Source organism: Polypterus senegalus, chromosome 2, assembly GCF_016835505.1.
Source record: "Polypterus senegalus isolate Bchr_013 chromosome 2, ASM1683550v1, whole genome shotgun sequence".
Lineage (NCBI taxonomy): Eukaryota > Metazoa > Chordata > Cladistia > Polypteriformes > Polypteridae > Polypterus > Polypterus senegalus.
In genome coordinates, this window is record NC_053155.1 from 319,285,937 (window position 1) to 319,302,328 (window position 16,392).

A 16,392-nucleotide genomic window follows, 5' to 3' on the forward strand; every position below is an offset into this window, starting at 1 on the left:
AAATTCAATTTAGAACAGAATAATAAAGAATGAGTAGAGTACAACAGGTAAATAGATAACACACACTTACATGAGAAAGATATAGTATAGTCTGGTCTAGTGTCTTGGTCTAGCATCTAGTCTAGTCTAGTCTTATGTCCAGTCAAGTGTTGTTTGTCTAGTTTAGTCTAGTATCTAGTCTAGTCTAGTCTTGTGTCTAGTCAAGTGTCTACAGTATAGTCTAGTCTAGTGTTTAGTCTACTATCTAGGCTAGCGTCTCATCTAGTCGAGTCTAGTGTCTAGTCTAGTGTCTACAGTATAGTCTAGTGCCTAGTCTTGGTCTAGCATCTTGTCTAGTCTATTCTTATGTCCAGTCAAGTGTTCTTTGTCTAGTTTAGTCTTGTGCCTAGTCAAGTGTCTACAGTATAGTCTAGTCTTTCACTAGCTAGCACTAACATCTCATCTAGTCAAGTCTAGTGTCTCTTTAGTGTATACAGTATAGTCTAGTATAGTGCCAAGTCTTGGTTTAGCATCTAGTCTACTCTTGTGACTACTCTTCTGTCTAGACTAGAATTTAGTCTAGTCTTGTGTTGTCTCTAGTGAAATGTTCTTTGTCTAGTCAATTCTAATGTCTAGCCTACCATTGAGTGTCTATTCTGGTATCTTGTGACTTGTCTGGAGTCTAGTCTAGTGTCTAGTGTCTTGGTCTAGCATCTAGTCTAGTCTAGTCTAGTCTTATGTCCAGTCAAGCGTTCTTTTTATAGTTTAGTCTAGTGTCTAGTCTAATGTCTAGTCTAGTCTAGTCAAGAAGAAGTTGCATGCAATAGAAAAACAAATTCAATTTAGAACAGAATAATAAAGAATGAGTAGAGTACAACAGGTAAGTAGATAACACACACTTACATGAGAAAGATATAGTATAGTCTAGTCTAGTGTCTTGGTCTAGCATCTAGTCTAGTCTAGTCTTATGTCCAGTCAAGTGTTGTTTGTCTAGTTTAGTCTAGTATCTAGTCTAGTCTAGTCTTGTGTCTAGTCAAGTGTCTACAGTATAGTCTAGTCTAGTGTTTAGTCTACTATCTAGGCTAGCGTCTCATCTAGTCGAGTCTGGTGTCTTGTCTAGTGTCTACAGTATAGTCTAGTATAGTCTAGTGCCTAGTCTTGGTCTAGACTACGATTTAGTCTAGTCTTGTGTTGTCTCTAGTCAAGTGTTCTTTGTCTTGTCTCTTCTAATGTCTAGCCTACCATCGAGTGTCTATTCCAGCATCTTGTGACTCGTGTCTAATCTGGAGTCTAGTCTAGAGTCTAGTGTCTTGGTCTGGCATCTAGTCTAGTCTAGTCTAGTGTCTACTCTAGTATAGTGTCTAGACTAGCTTCTCATCTAATCTTGTGTTGCGTCTAGTCATGTATTTTTTGTCTTGTCAGTTCTAATGTCTAGCCTACCTACCACTGAGTGTCTATTCCAGTATCTTGTGTCTAATCTGGATTCTAGTCTTGTGTCTCCTGTCTAATGTCCAGTATCTTGTGACTGGTGTCTAGTCTAGTATCTAGTCCAGCGTTCAGTCTCGTGTCTAATTGACCCTCCCTAGTGCCGAAAAAATCAAACACTGAACTCTCTCATTTATAAAACTATCCCAACCCTTCATTCAGTACTTTGTAGAAGCCCCTTTGTTAGTAATGTTAGTCTTGTTGGTAAGTCTCAACAAGCTTTGCCCACTTGGATTTGGGCAGTTTGATGCCATTCTCCTTGGCAGATCCTCTGAAGTCCCTTTAGATTGGATAAGAAGTGTCAGTGAACTGCAATCTTCAGGCCTCTCCACACATCTAGTATTGGCTTTGGGCGGGACACTTGGGGACACACAGAGTCTCACCATCTTGGCTCTATGCTTCAGGTCATTGTCCTGCTGAAAGATGAAGTGTTGTCCCAGTCTGAGGTGTTGGGCACCCTGAAGTAAATCTTCTTCAAGAACCTCTCTTGGTGTTCTGGTATTCATCCTTCTCTCCATTCTGACGCTGCACCCCCTTAGCGTGATGCTGACACCACCCTGCTTCCACTTAGGTGTGGCATTACATTGGTGGTGTGCAGTGAGTGCCTGGTTTGGTGCCGACAAAGACCTTGGAGTTGTGCCCTCAGACTTCCCAGAATAACCAGGTAATCTTCCTCCTTGTGCTCTCACAGCCCTACCCACAGTCTACCACAAACACCTGATTGATGGACTTCTGCACAGATGGTCTTTCTTCCAACAGGTTCTTCCATCTCATCAGAGGGCTCCTGAAGTTCTGGAGTAGCCATTAGGTTCTTGGTGTTCACCCCTGACCGAAGCCCTCCTCACTTAGTTACTCAGTTTGAGTGAACGGCCAACTCTAGGCAGTGTTACTGGCAGGCTGGTCGGTCTTTCTATGACTAGTTCCCTTTTCAGGCTATTGCTCTGGTGCTTTCACTGGTAAGCTGCCATGTGGCACTCAAATCCTTCCCATGAGCCCTCATAACGCCAGGCTGACGACTGAGTGCTGAGCTCTGCTGTTTGGCCACCAATGGCAGGACATTCCTGGGGAAGCACGGAAGCCATTTGACTTAACACAATGACACGCAAGTCTGTGGTGGGACACCTGCAGCCATCCACATACATGCCTGCATTGACCACCCTGACCAGCTGACTGTTGTTTGTGCCACCTGGCAGGACGTGGACTGGCACAGCACTCTAAACACAACACCTGCAGTGCCATCTTTCATGGCCTTGACGTCTACGGTATCACAAACTAAGCAAATCACTGAGGCTTAGAGGGACTTAGAGGGACCATCTGGCAGCAATGTGGGTAAAATAAAGAAGTGGAATAAAAAAATTGAAAGGGGACAAGAATGTCAAACTCAAAATCTGCAAGGGGACCGGGCACAGCTGGAACAGCTCACTGCCAGGCCCTGGAACTCCTGACACAATCTCTCAGGATTTCATCTTCTGTGTTTGGACCTTAGGAATAAAATGGGAAGAGCGGAGATGACAACAGTGAGTGATGGCACTGTAAGGCGCTATATGATAGATAGATAGATAGATAGATAGATAGATAGATAGATAGATAGATAGATAGATAGATAGATAGATAGATAGAGTGGTGTGAAAAACTATTTGCCCCCTTCCTGATTTCTTATTCTTTTGCATGTTTGTCACACAAAATGTTTCTGATCATCAAACACATTTAACCATTAGTCAAATATAACACAAGTAAATACAAAATGCAGTTTTTAAATGATGTTTTTTATTATTTAGGGAGAAAAAAAAATCCAAACCTACATGGCCCTGTGTGAAAAAGTAATTGCCCCCTTGTTAAAAATAACCTAACTGTGGTGTATCACACCTGAGTTCAATTTCCGTAGCCACCCCCAGGCCTGATTACTGCCACACCTGTTTCAATCAAGAAATCACTTAAATAAGAGCTGCCTGACACAGAGAAGTAGACCAAAAGCACCTCAAAAGCTAGACATCATGCCAAGATCCAAAGAAATTCAGGAACAAATGAGAACAGAAGTAATTGAGATCTATCAGTCTGGTAAAGGTTATAAAGCCATTTCTAAAGCTTTGGGACTCCAGCGAACCACAGTGAGAGCCATTATCCACAAATGGCAAAAACATGGAACAGTGGTGAACCTTCCCAGGAGTGGCCGGCCGACCAAAATTACCCCAAGAGCGCAGAGACGACTCATCCGAGAGGTCACAAAAGACCCCAGGACAACGTCTAAAGAACTGCAGGCCTCACTTGCCTCAATTAAGGTCAGTGTTCACGACTCCACCATAAGAAAGAGACTGGGCAAAAACGGCCTGCATGGCAGATTTCCAAGACGCAAACCACTGTTAAGCAAAAGAACATTAGGGCTCGTCTCAATTTTGCTAAGAAACATCTCAATGATTGCCAAGACTTTTGGGAAAATACCTTGTGGACTGATGAGACAAAAGTTGAACTTTTGGAAGGCAAATGTCCCGTTACATCTGGCGTAAAAGGAACACAGCATTTCAGAAAAGAACATCATACCAACAGTAAAATATGGTGGTGGTAGTGTGATGGTCTGGGGTTGTTTTGCTGCTTCAGGACCTGGAAGGCTTGCTGTGATAGATGGAACCATGAATTCTACTGTCTACCAAAAATCCTGAAGGAGAATGTCCGCCATCTGTTCGTCAACTCAAGCTGAAGCGATCTTGGGTGCTGCAACAGGACAATGACCCAAAACACACCAGCAAATCCACCTCTGAATGGCTGAAGAAAAACAAAATGAAGACTTTGGAGTGGCCTAGTCAAAGTCCTGACCTGAATCCAATTGAGATGCTATGGCATGACCTTAAAAAGGCGGTTCATGCTAGAAAACCCTCAAATAAAGCTGAATTACAACAATTCTGCAAAGATGAGTGGGCCAAAATTCCTCCAGAGCTGTAAAAGACTCATTGCAAGTTATCGCAAACGCTTGATTACAGTTATTGCTGCTAAGGGTGGCCCAACCAGTTATTAGGTTCAGGGGGCAATTACTTTTTCACACAGGGCCATGTAGGTTTGGATTTTTTCTCCCTAAATAATAAAACCATCATTTAAAAACTGCATTTTGTGTTTACTTGTGTTATATTTGACTAATGGTTAAATGTGTTTGATGATCAGAAACATTTTGTGTGACAAACATGCAAAAGAATAAGAAATCAGGAAGGGGGCAAATAGTTTTTCACACCACTGTAGATAGATAGATAGATAGATAGATAGATAGATTTGAAAGGCACTATATAATAGATAGATAGATAGATAGATAGATAGATAGATAGATAGATAGATAGATAGATAGATATGAATAGATAGATAGATAGATAGATAGATAGATAGATAGATAGATAGATAGATAGATAGATAGATTTGAAAGGCACTATATAATAGACAGACAGATAGAGATAGATAGATAGATAGATAGATAGATAGATAGATAGATAGATAGATAGATAGATAGATAGATTTGAAAGGCACTATATAATAGACAGACAGATAGATAGATAGATAGATAGATAGATAGATAGATAGATAGATAGATAGATAGATAGATAGATAGATAGATAGATAAGGCACTATATGGCTGCTGTTGTTGAGGGGTCTTTTTTGCACAGACTCCCCCCTCTGTCATTTCTCTCAGTGATTGTCGTTTAATTCGTTGGCTGATTTTCTCTTTGCTGACCTGACGTGTCGCTCACACAATGGCAGCCATCACTTGTGATATTTTCGTCCACCCATAAGTGCCGTTTCATTCAGAATCACAAAAGACAATTATGTCAGTAACAGAAGCTAATCTTCCATCCTAAAATATCCTGTTTCACAGGAGCTTTCCGCTGCCATGATTTTTTTTTGTCCCGAATTCTTTTTCTTTCTTTCTTTCTTTGGCGTCTGCTTGCCATTGAAATGTGTCATCATGAAAATTGCCTGTGATAACATGTTACTGAGTGCGCCTCTGAAAGCTGTTGGATTAAAAGCAACAAAGCCGAGAGGATGTCTCTAAAATCGGATCCCAAATTGCTTTGTGTTACCTGGTGTTTCTGTTTGATGATTATAATTATAATGCAAATGAGCTGCTTTATTGCCAAACTTTCTTGATTAAAATGTATGGAATGTGAGGGATAAAAAGCGATGGCTCCTTTGCAGGCCGGCTAGTGTGCTTTATACTTTGTGAAATATTACATTAATGTCTTTTTATTTCCCATAAGAACAACCACAGTTAACTAAGAAAAAGGGCCAGATAAAGAATCATGAACGCTGTCATTTGTGTGTGTGTGTGTGTTTATCAATAAAACGCATTACATTTGTCATTCCAACAGATGGTGCATCTCAAACATTAACGCTTCTTTTACAGATATAGTTCCACTTCTAAACATTTCTGTGTTGTGGCAGCAAGTATAAAGTGTAAAGTATGTATAAAAAAGTTAACATTTTTAAGTTGTCTGAATATGTTGATTGGCACATCAAGACGTTTAATGAAACCATATTTCCATCTAAGTAAAAGGACAAGTGTCTGTGTATCTGTGTGTCTGTCCAGTTGCTGTGTCTCTGTCATTCAAACAGACAGGGCATCACAAAGTTTTATACTAATAAAATGGATTGCAATTGTCATTCCAACAGATGTCACTTCACAAACATAAACACGGCTTTTATGAATTCCATACCAAATGATATATAACAGACATTTACATTGCATCTTTCATTCCAACTGATGGTACATCACAGACTGCAGATGTGACTGCTTTTACGAATCACATACCCAATGGCTTATCACAGTCATAAGCATTGCAATTTTATTATTACCCATGTTTGTGATACACCATCTGTTGGAATGCCAAATGCAAAGCATTTTACTACAACATGAATTACAAGACACATTCCAACAGATGGTGCACTTGAGATACTAATGCTGATGTCTACATCAATTACTTAAACTTCAACCCTAAGGGTGCACATCTAATCAAGGAATAATCTCACATGGGCAGTGATGCACGGTGGTTTGGGAAATAGAGAAAATTAGAAATCATCCTTTAGAGTCCTCATAGGGTTCTGGGGAGCCAACACTCATCAGAGTTCAATTTCTAAACATCTCTAAGTTTGGGTGACAAGCACAAGTCTTGTCAATGCGGGTTGATTAACAAAAATGGTGAGAAGTACTGTTGAGCTTTACACTCTGGTGGGACCACATCTGGAGTGCAGTTTGCAGTCCTGGTCACCACAGTACAAGAAAGACATGGCAGCACATGAAGCTGTAATGAGGAGAGAACCCAAGTGCATCATGGGAGTTGAGGACATGTCTTACTGTGACAGACTCAGAGAATTTAAACCTGTTTAGTCTGAGCAGAGGGGACAGCATGGGGGTCTCATCGCGGTCTTCAAAGTCCTGAAAGGCATCCAAATGGCAGAAATGTTACAACTGAATGGTGACTCAGTCACTCGAGGACACCAGTGGAATTTAAGGACAAGTGCCATAAGGACTGAAGCCACTGTCTTTATGCAAATCATTGTGTGAGTCTGGAGCAAACTGCCGAGCCATGGAGTTGAAGCAGAACCTTTAAGAAAGTTCTGGATGAGATGTTGGGTCAGCTGAGCTATGAGCTACGACGAGTGACAAATGGGATGAATGGGCTCCTCTTATTTGACAGATCTCAGAGGTTCCATGTACAGAGACAAGGCAGCAACCGGCATAGCAACCGTAAACCATACAACTCAAAATGACGGCGCCCATAAAGAAAACAAAAATGGTGGTGTGGCAAGAAGTAACCGGAGATAAGAAATCCAATTCCATGTATTCAGAAGAAAACAACACGGAAATACGTGAAAAACCATTCATGACATGCGAGGGGTGCTCAATAATTCATCTAACCGAGTATGAGAGAAAGTTGCAAGCAGCAAGTCAGGGGGTGCTGTGACACGTCTCAAGGTGACTCCTGCACAGTGCGAGTCTAACATTCCAAGAGACTGGAGATCAGGAAAGTCCTCATGCCAACCAAGTAAGCTTCTTCATGACTAAGTGCCCACTGGACCACAAGTCACGTTAATCACAGGCTGCCATCCGAGAAGGTGGGCTCCAGCAGCTGAACCGCCCACCCTACAGTCCTGACCTGGCGCCCTCAGAGTATTTCCTGTTGTGAGTTTTGAAGAAATCTCTCCGTGGACTGCGGTCTTCAAGTGATGAAGACGTCAAGTTGGCCAGAAATATATGCATTCGATTTTTCATTCCACATCATAAACATCAATACAACTTTTATGAATCCCATACCAAATGGCATATAACTAGAGACATTTGCATTGCATTTTTCATTCCAACAGATGGTACAACGCAGACATTAACACTGCTTTTATGAATCACATACGCCTTGCAATTTTATAATTACCCATGAAGCCACTGTCTTCATGCAAAAAGGCCGAACAGAAGATTTATTTTTTTTTCAAAGGGGTTAAAGTCGGGATGGAGTGCATTGAGCTATCAGGGGAAGAGACTGAAAAATAAAACCCAAATTCTTTAAAAAAAAGGTGGAGGGCGGCACAGTGGCGCAGTGGGTAGCGCTGCTGCCTCGCAGCTAGGAGACCCGGGTTCACCCCCTGGGTCCTCCCCGCATGGAGCTTGCATGTTCTCCCCGTGTTTGTATGGGTTTCCTCCGGGTGCTCCAGTTTCCTCCCACAGTCCAAAGACATGTAGGTTAGGTGCATTGGCAATCCTAAATTGTGCTTGGTGTGTGTGGGTGTGTGTGCCCTGCGGTGGGCTGGCACCTTGACCGGGATTTGTTTCCTGCCTTGCGCCCTGTGTTGGCTGGGATTGGCTCCAGCAGACCCCGTGACCCTGTAGTTAGGATATAGCGGGTTGGATAATGGATGGAAGGATGGACGCCCCTGATAATTGGACAGCTTTTGTGACGTGTCACCATAAGCAATGAGTGAACTGATCCTGGGCAAGACCCCTGAGCTTGGGGCGACTGGCTTACGTCTTCATTTCCTGATGCTTTTCCCCTTCCTGCCAGTTCCACCTGCCAGAACACAATAGCAAGGGGATTCGTCTTTTACACGGATTTTACAATCACGGCGTCCACCAGGGGTCATTGTTGAGGCACCCATACTACTTTTTTTCCTATCCATGGAAAGGATGGTATGCCTTCCAGATGATACCAACCTAAGTGAAAGGGCGAATGATGGCGAATTCAGCTGACTCAGGGTGTAGTGCCAGGCTGAGCAACCCTGTGGAGAGCAGCGGGCACAGCGACTTCCAACAACACGACTTATGGCCGTGAAAAACAAACACAAAAATGGTGGCCACTGCCGTGAAAATGAAATCCAAGTAACAGTCATAAACATAACATGGAAAGCAAACTTGTTATCAAACCCACCACCATGGAGTGAGAAACAGCTGGAAAAATCATCACCTACCTTCCCCTCGTCCCTCGGGCTGTCACTTAAGTGCACTACGGGGCCAGGATGTGTCTTAGTTGATCTGCGGAAGACAGAAAGAGAAAGAGAAGAATTAACAAAATGACGTCTTAGCTTCTGCAGATCTTCACTGTATGAATGTCTGTCGCCTACAGAGGCTTGTTGGACGTCATGGCCATCACTGTGGAGTTGACCTCACATCACAGCCACTACTCCTCTCTTTCCACAAGACCGTTGGAGTGAGTTGGCGGGATTTTGTGCCACCGATTTGTGAGGTCAGGTAGTGAGAAGACCTGACTCACCTTTCATCCCAAAGTTGCTCCATAGGAATGCAGTCAGAACTTCATGCAGACCACTCAAGGCCCTAGATACTTTTATGGACAGGTGACACCAGCATCCTGGAACACAAGAGGGTCTTCACCACCAATTGTCTGCACAGGCATTAACTGTCCCCTTCAATGGAGCTAAGGGGCTCGAGTCCAACCCCTGCCACTTTCCTTCCACCACCAGTCTTTACAGCAGGCACTATAAAGTCAGGAAGGTGGCATCTTCCCAACCCAGACTGGCCCATCAGCCAACTAGATGGTGAAGCCCGATTCATCACTCCAGAGAATGCATACCCATTGCTTCAAAGTCTAAGGATGTGGGGTGATTTACGTCATTCTGGGCAACACTTGGCATTGACCATCGTCATCTTAGGGTCAGCTATGGAAACCAAGTCCTCGAAGCTCCTGCCATTTAACTCTTATGAGGATGTTGCTTGCAGAGGTAGTTTGGAGCTCTCCCTAGAGGAGAGGCCATTTTTATGTGCCAGCTTTGTGTGGTCTGCCATTTGGTGGCTGAGTCGTTGTTAGGCCTCACCACTTACAGGGGACCAGGGAAGATCTGTCAGAGTAGGAAATTCATGGACTGCCTTGTGGCAAAGGTGGCATCCCATGGCAGTGACATGTTCAAAGTCACTGAGCTCAGTGGTACAGCCCAGTGTTTGTCAGTGCAGATTGCATAAACTGTCTTAAAAGGGGCACCCACTAACAATGAGACCCCTGAACTTAATCATTTGGAGGGGTGTCTGCAAGCTTTTGGTCCAAGAGAAGTCATTGTTGACTTCAGAGAGGTCAAGGACAGCCACACTTCACCCACCATCAGAGGCTCCCTGGGTGTCCAGATCACCAACTGCCTTTTGTGGTCTGTCAACCCCACCTGAAAACTCGAAAAGGCTCAGCAAAGGACGAGGCTAAAGAGCTTTGGTGGGGTGGGAATCAAAACACTCGTGAACTTCTTACCACCGCATCATTGAAAATATCCTGAGCAGATGCATCGCAGTGTGGTTTGCTAATTTCATTTGCCAGGATTTAAAACTCCTCTAAAGGACAAAAGACAAAAATCACTCATTTTGACCTTCCAATGTTTCGTGTCACCTACTCAACCAGATGTCTGAGGAAGGCCAAATCCATCTTCTCTGATGTCAGCCATTTTCAATTCTGCCTTCTGGAAAAAAAACACCACCAGAGCCTCAACACTCGTGCCACCTGTCTAAGGGACCCAAGGCCATAAGGTCACTGAGCCTGCAGTGTATGTGACAATACAAATCTCTGATCTAATCTAGTCTAATCTAATAGTTAGGCCTTGATGGAGTTGTCAATGACTTTACAATAATTTGGACAAGATCAGGTCATTCAGCCTAACAAGCTCCCCTCAGATTCTCCAAAATAACACACTTGTGGCATAGAGTGCAGAAAAACATTCTGACATTAGTGTGATATCTGCCCCTAACAAGTTTCCAGCTGTCTTGTTGAAATAATTTTAAAGTAATGGTCTGGATCAACGGCATTAATTCCTCTCTTAATGTAAACCCTTAGTCGTGTCTGCTTCCTGTTTGCTTAAACTGTAAAGGTCCAACTCCTTCAGTCTTTCCCCTTTGCTCCCTCTCCATTGTCCTAAGTCTGACAAATTGCTATTTTCTGAGCTTTCTGTACTGATGCCATGTCTTTACTGCTCAGTTGTTCTAAATGTTCCTGAATCTGCTGAGCTGCTGCTGTTCATCATGGCTTAGGAAAAGTTAAGCTACTCTCCATGGTCCTGAATCTCAGAGGTGCTTTGCTCTGGCTTTTCTGAACTGATCTTATGTCTTCTCTCCTTAGTCGCTCATCATGGTGCTGAAACAGCCTACTTCCTCCTCTCTAGCCTTTCTCTACTGCTGTTAAGTCCAGTACATACATAGCCTGGAGACCTCACCAGTGTTTTATAAAGCTTAATGAAGCACAACCTCATTTTGTTATATAAATTGCTGATATTTGAAAAAGGCACCTGCTCAAGAAGTACAAAGAAAGAAAGAAAGAAATAATCTATCTATCTATCTATCTATCTAACTATCTATCTATCATGTGACCATCTGTCTGTCTGTCTATCTATCTATCTATCATGTGACCATCTGTCTATCTATCTATCTATCTATCTATCATGTGACCATCTGTCTGTCTGTCTATCTATCTATCTATCATGTGACCATCTGTCTGTCTGTCTATCTATCTATCTATCTATCTATCATGTGACCATCTATCTGTCTGTCTGTCTATCTATCTATCTATCATGTGACCATCTGTCTGTCTGTCTGTCTATCTATCTATCTATCTATCTATCTCTATCATCTGACTATCTGTCTGTCTGTCTATCTATCTATCTATCTATCATCTGAACATCTCTCTGTCTGTCTATCTATCTATCTATCATGTGACCATCTATCTGTCTGTCTGTCTGTCTATCTATCTATCTATCATGTGACCATCTGTCTGTCTATCTATCTATCTATCATGTGACCATCTGTCCGTCTGTCTATCTATCTATCTATCTATCTATCTGTCTGTCTGTCTATCTATCTATCATGTGACCATCTGTCCGTCTGTCTGTCTATCTATCTATCTATCTATCTATCTATCTATCTATACCATCTGTCTGTCTGTCTATCTATCTATCTATCTATCTATCTCTATCTATCTATCATGTGACCATCTGTCTGTCTGTCTGTCTATCTATCTATCTATCTATCATGTGACCATCTGTCTATCTATCTATCTATCTATCTATCTATCTATCTATCTATCTATCATGTGACCATCTGTCTGTCTGTCTATCTATCTATCTATCTATCTATCATGTGACCATCTGTCTCTGTCTATCTATCTATCTATCATGTGACCATCTGTCTGTCTGTCTGTCTATCTATCTATCTATCTATCTATCTATCTATCATGTGACCATCTGTCTGTCTGTCTGTCTATCTATCTATCTATCATGTGACCATCTATCTATCTATCTATCTATCTATCTATCATGTGACCATCTGTCTGTCTGTCTGTCTATCTATCTATCTATCATGTGACCATCTGTCTGTCTGTCTGTCTGTCTATCTATCTATCTATCATGTGACCATCTGTCTATCTATCTATCTATCTATCATGTGACCATCTGTCTGTCTGTCTGTCTATCTATCTATCTATCATGTGACCATCTATCTATCTATCTATCTGTCTATCTATCTATCTATCTATCTATCTATCTATCTATCTATCTATCATGTGACCATCTGTCTCTGTCTGTCTATCTATCTATCATGTGACCATCTGTCTGTCTGTCTGTCTGTCTGTCTATCTATCTATCATGTGACCATCTGTCTGTCTATCTATCTATCTATCTATCTATCTATCTATCTATCTATCTATCTATCTATCTATCTATCTATCTATCATGTGACCATCTGTCTGTCTGTCTGTCTGTCTGTCTATCTATCTATTTCTATTATACTTAAGCACTTTTGATGAGAACAGGCCCATTAGGTTTAACATTTTTGAGTCCTCACGTCACTCAGTCACTAATTCAATTTGTCTGTGTGAAGGAGATGTTTGTGCCAAACTCTTAACCCTTAAACTGCCACATATTTGGTGGTGGTGGTGGTGGGGGGGAGTTAATGCACCCCTGGATGCCAAATATTTTTTTGCTGCACTTTTTAAGTAAACATCACAGCTCACAAAGAAAATGCGAAATTTTAATGGAACACATATTTATTTCCATGCCACAATTACTGCAACACTGATCATTTTACACACTGCCAATGAACTGTAAAAACTATTAAAAAAAAAAAACTACTGCAACAATCTATTATTATATGTACGTGGTGTAACTGATGCCATTGATGAAATTCAGGAAATCAGCTGTGCTTGAACGGGCTGCACACGACCACACAGGTAAGTGCTGATGCTCGCAGGCTAGTCTAGTGCAGCGGCTGAATCCCAGGGACAGTGATGCTGCAGAGCTGCTGGAGCCGGCAGTGGTCATGAACTGGCTGCTCAATGAATATACTGCCAGGACTGATCAGCTCCAGTGCGCTGACAAATTACTCTGTGAAGTGACTTTAGCCAGTTGCGGAATTCAAAGAATGTACTTTGCCGAATATACTCGGCTGTGGCATGCTGGCAAATTGCAAAGGGGAACCAACTCTACCAGTTCTGGCGGTTTAAGGGTTAATAAGTGCCCATTTTCATCCTTGTGTTCTTGTTGAAGAACTAATTTTAAAGTGAAAACTAGGTTCCATTGTCCTTAATCCTTTCACAATTTAAAATACTCCAATCATGTCTCCTTTAAATCTTCATGCAGCCTCTTCAACTAGTACTCAATGTCACTCTCCATGGTCCTGAAGTTGGTAATCCCGCGGATTACTCACATTCGGTGGCTCTCCAAGGTGCTGAACAAACCGAATCGCTATTTTCTGTAATTTATCCTGTGCTGCTTTGTATATTATTTATTTTATTTAATACTAGGGGGCACCACCCACTGCTCGCTTCATTCGCCATAAAGCCCCCAGCCCTCCCCCTCCCGGCCTGCGCTACATGCCAGCCACTTGGCGTCTCTGCCACTCGCGTATGTGGATTTCACTTTCACCAAACACCAAATCATTTAATTCTCATGGATACTCCTCTTCAATGGGAAGAAACACTACTTTTCCCTGATGGCAACACGAATTAGACGATCTACAAGTCTCTGACTTAAAGTTTAAAGCCAAAACAATATCTACATACTTCTGTCGCCTATGTTCAGATATTCAATCTCTTTTCACTGTTCCATTATTTCACCGAATAAGACTTTCCATTTGTTAGCAAATATGCGATCTTTACTATGAGTTTTTTGAGGCTTTTGAATTTTCATACTTCCATTATCTCTAACCTGCTCTGCATGTGTATCGTGCCAACGTTTTTGAATTCTTTACGACGTTCTACTTTGTCATGTTTATTTCCAGCCCCGGGCATTGGCTAAATCTCATGGGACTTGAAAATGTCTGTCTCAGAAAGTCAGGTCTCATATTTTTTTATTATTATAATAGAGAGATCATAAAGAGCACACAGGAACTTCACTAGTGTTTTGTGTAACTTTAGCATCACTTCCTTTGTGTTAAACACCTTTTTAAATCTTCTCTGTATGCAGTGCTCTACTGAGTCTTGTTAACCTTGTGCTCACTATAGTCAGGATTCACTTCATGGGGCCTAAGATGCTGTTTTGGATTCAGAGCCCCCTCTTTGTTTCAAACTAAACTGAATGAATTCAAAAGGATAAAAAAATAATGGACACTTGAGCCCCAGAACAGGACCCTCAGTATTGTCAATGTGACATTTTGCAAGGATGCTTGTTGCCAATCCACAGTTCTTTAGTTGCAGGGTCACAAGCAGATGTGTACGTTGCCCACCTCAGTGGGTGTCTTTGTCATTTCTTAATGTCTAAAACTGTATGACAGAGAGAGAGAGAGAGAGAGAAAGAGAGCAAGAGACTGCAGCCCGCCTGGCATAAGGGCGCTCATAGTGTCGTAATTAGCGGATTGTGAAATGGCAAGGAAGAAATAATACCTCATTTGCCGCAATTCAAGGAAATATCAATAGTGACATTTCTAGAGTGTCCGCTGCCGTCCCCTGCACTTTACCATCTGCATCATTAATCGGGATGAGGTCTTAAATTAGAAAGCTCTAAAAGGAGCCAACAGCGCCAGCGCAGACACATCGCACAGGAGATAAGAGTGAACATTCTTTACAATTCAGACAAGGGCACACCGTAAAACCTCCACAGATTGATGCCTCCGAATTGCTCCTCGTACAAAGTGACGTCCAGAACTCTGGAGCTTTGGGCAGGCAATGGAAACCCCCCAAACATCCATCAGCCACCTGTAGCTCATGAAATGGGACACTTCATCTGAGTGACCTGAGACAACCCATTTGAACCCAAGGCCTGCCTGAGTTACACATTATCCTATGTGTGCGTGTGTGTGTGTGGGTGTGTGTGTGTATGCATATTGTTGTTGTTTTCAGTAATTAGATCTTTTAATTTTACATATTTTTCTTATGTTGATTACAGTTTACTGTCCCAGTAGATGTAGCTCTGTTGTATGTTTTTATGGGTGTGGCCTCAAGAAGCGGTCCATTGTGACGTCACCATTCCTGACACCTCCCTCTAGCTATTTAAATTGGTTGAGAAGGCTCAGGACTGGGAATCATTTCTTCCATTTTTATGTTTTCGCTGTTCATTTTTTTGCTTACCTTTTTTTTTTATTATTACACTTTTCATATTATTCTCATTGCAGGACTCCATTTTGGGTCTTGCAAACTTACGAGTGCCCTTTTTGAACAAATCCATTGTGTCTCATTTTACTCTTTTGAGGCTTATTTTGGATTTTTTTGTTTCTGGTTTTGTGAATAAATCCGTAATTTATAAAAGATTCATTGTTTGCCCTTAAATACAAGTCCAGAGTTTATTGAAAGGGAAGTGCAATGCAGCTCAATTAGTCCTTCAGTAATTAATATGCGGAGGTGGAAATATGCTAATTAAAAGAGGCGTGGTTTATGTGATCCACAATATGGCTCACCTGTACTCTGTGCACTTGGCAACGCTGCTTCTACTGAAAACAGTCTAATATGTGGCTGTGCGTTCATGCAAATGAAAAGGGGCGTGGCTAATCAGAGGCACACTCAGAAGACACAATTGAATATGTGTTTCATTACAATGGGCGTGTCTAATTGGGTCTGCATAAGTAGTTAAATGTGTGGATGGTGATTTATGCTAATTAAATGGGGTGTGGTTAGTCAGATATCCAATTCCTCTTTGAGTCGTATTGTGTAAGTGAAAGCAGATTTGTGAACCTTAAAATGGGCGTGTCAGATTTGTTCTACATGATTTAAAAAAAAAAACGAGTTAAATATGCGGACACAGATTTATGCAAATTAAACAGGGCGTGCCTAATCTTATCCACACAAGCCATTTAATAGGCGGGTGATTTATGAAAATTAAATGATGTGTGGCTAATATGATCCACAATATGACTCTAAATTCTGTTTAATATGCAGATGTATGTTTATGATAATTAAAGAGGCGTAGTTAATCTGGTTGGCAGTATGACTCAAAAAGTAATTTAATTTGTACTGTTAAATTATGTTAATTACTTATGGCTGTACTGAAAATGGT

General features: G+C 41.7%; 1 protein-coding gene across 10 annotated transcripts in view; it reads right to left on the reverse strand.

The window, feature by feature from the left end:
* The window catches only part of stxbp5l (syntaxin binding protein 5-like), a 565,552-nt gene that overhangs the window by 276,739 nt on the left and 272,421 nt on the right, over positions 1-16,392 (reverse strand). For all 10 annotated transcript variants that reach the window (XM_039745949.1, XM_039745947.1, XM_039745945.1 and 7 more), the window contains exon 6: positions 8,896-8,959. In XM_039745949.1, the coding sequence (XP_039601883.1) occupies positions 8,896-8,959 (64 nt within the window). The remainder of the gene's footprint in view (positions 1-8,895; positions 8,960-16,392) is intronic.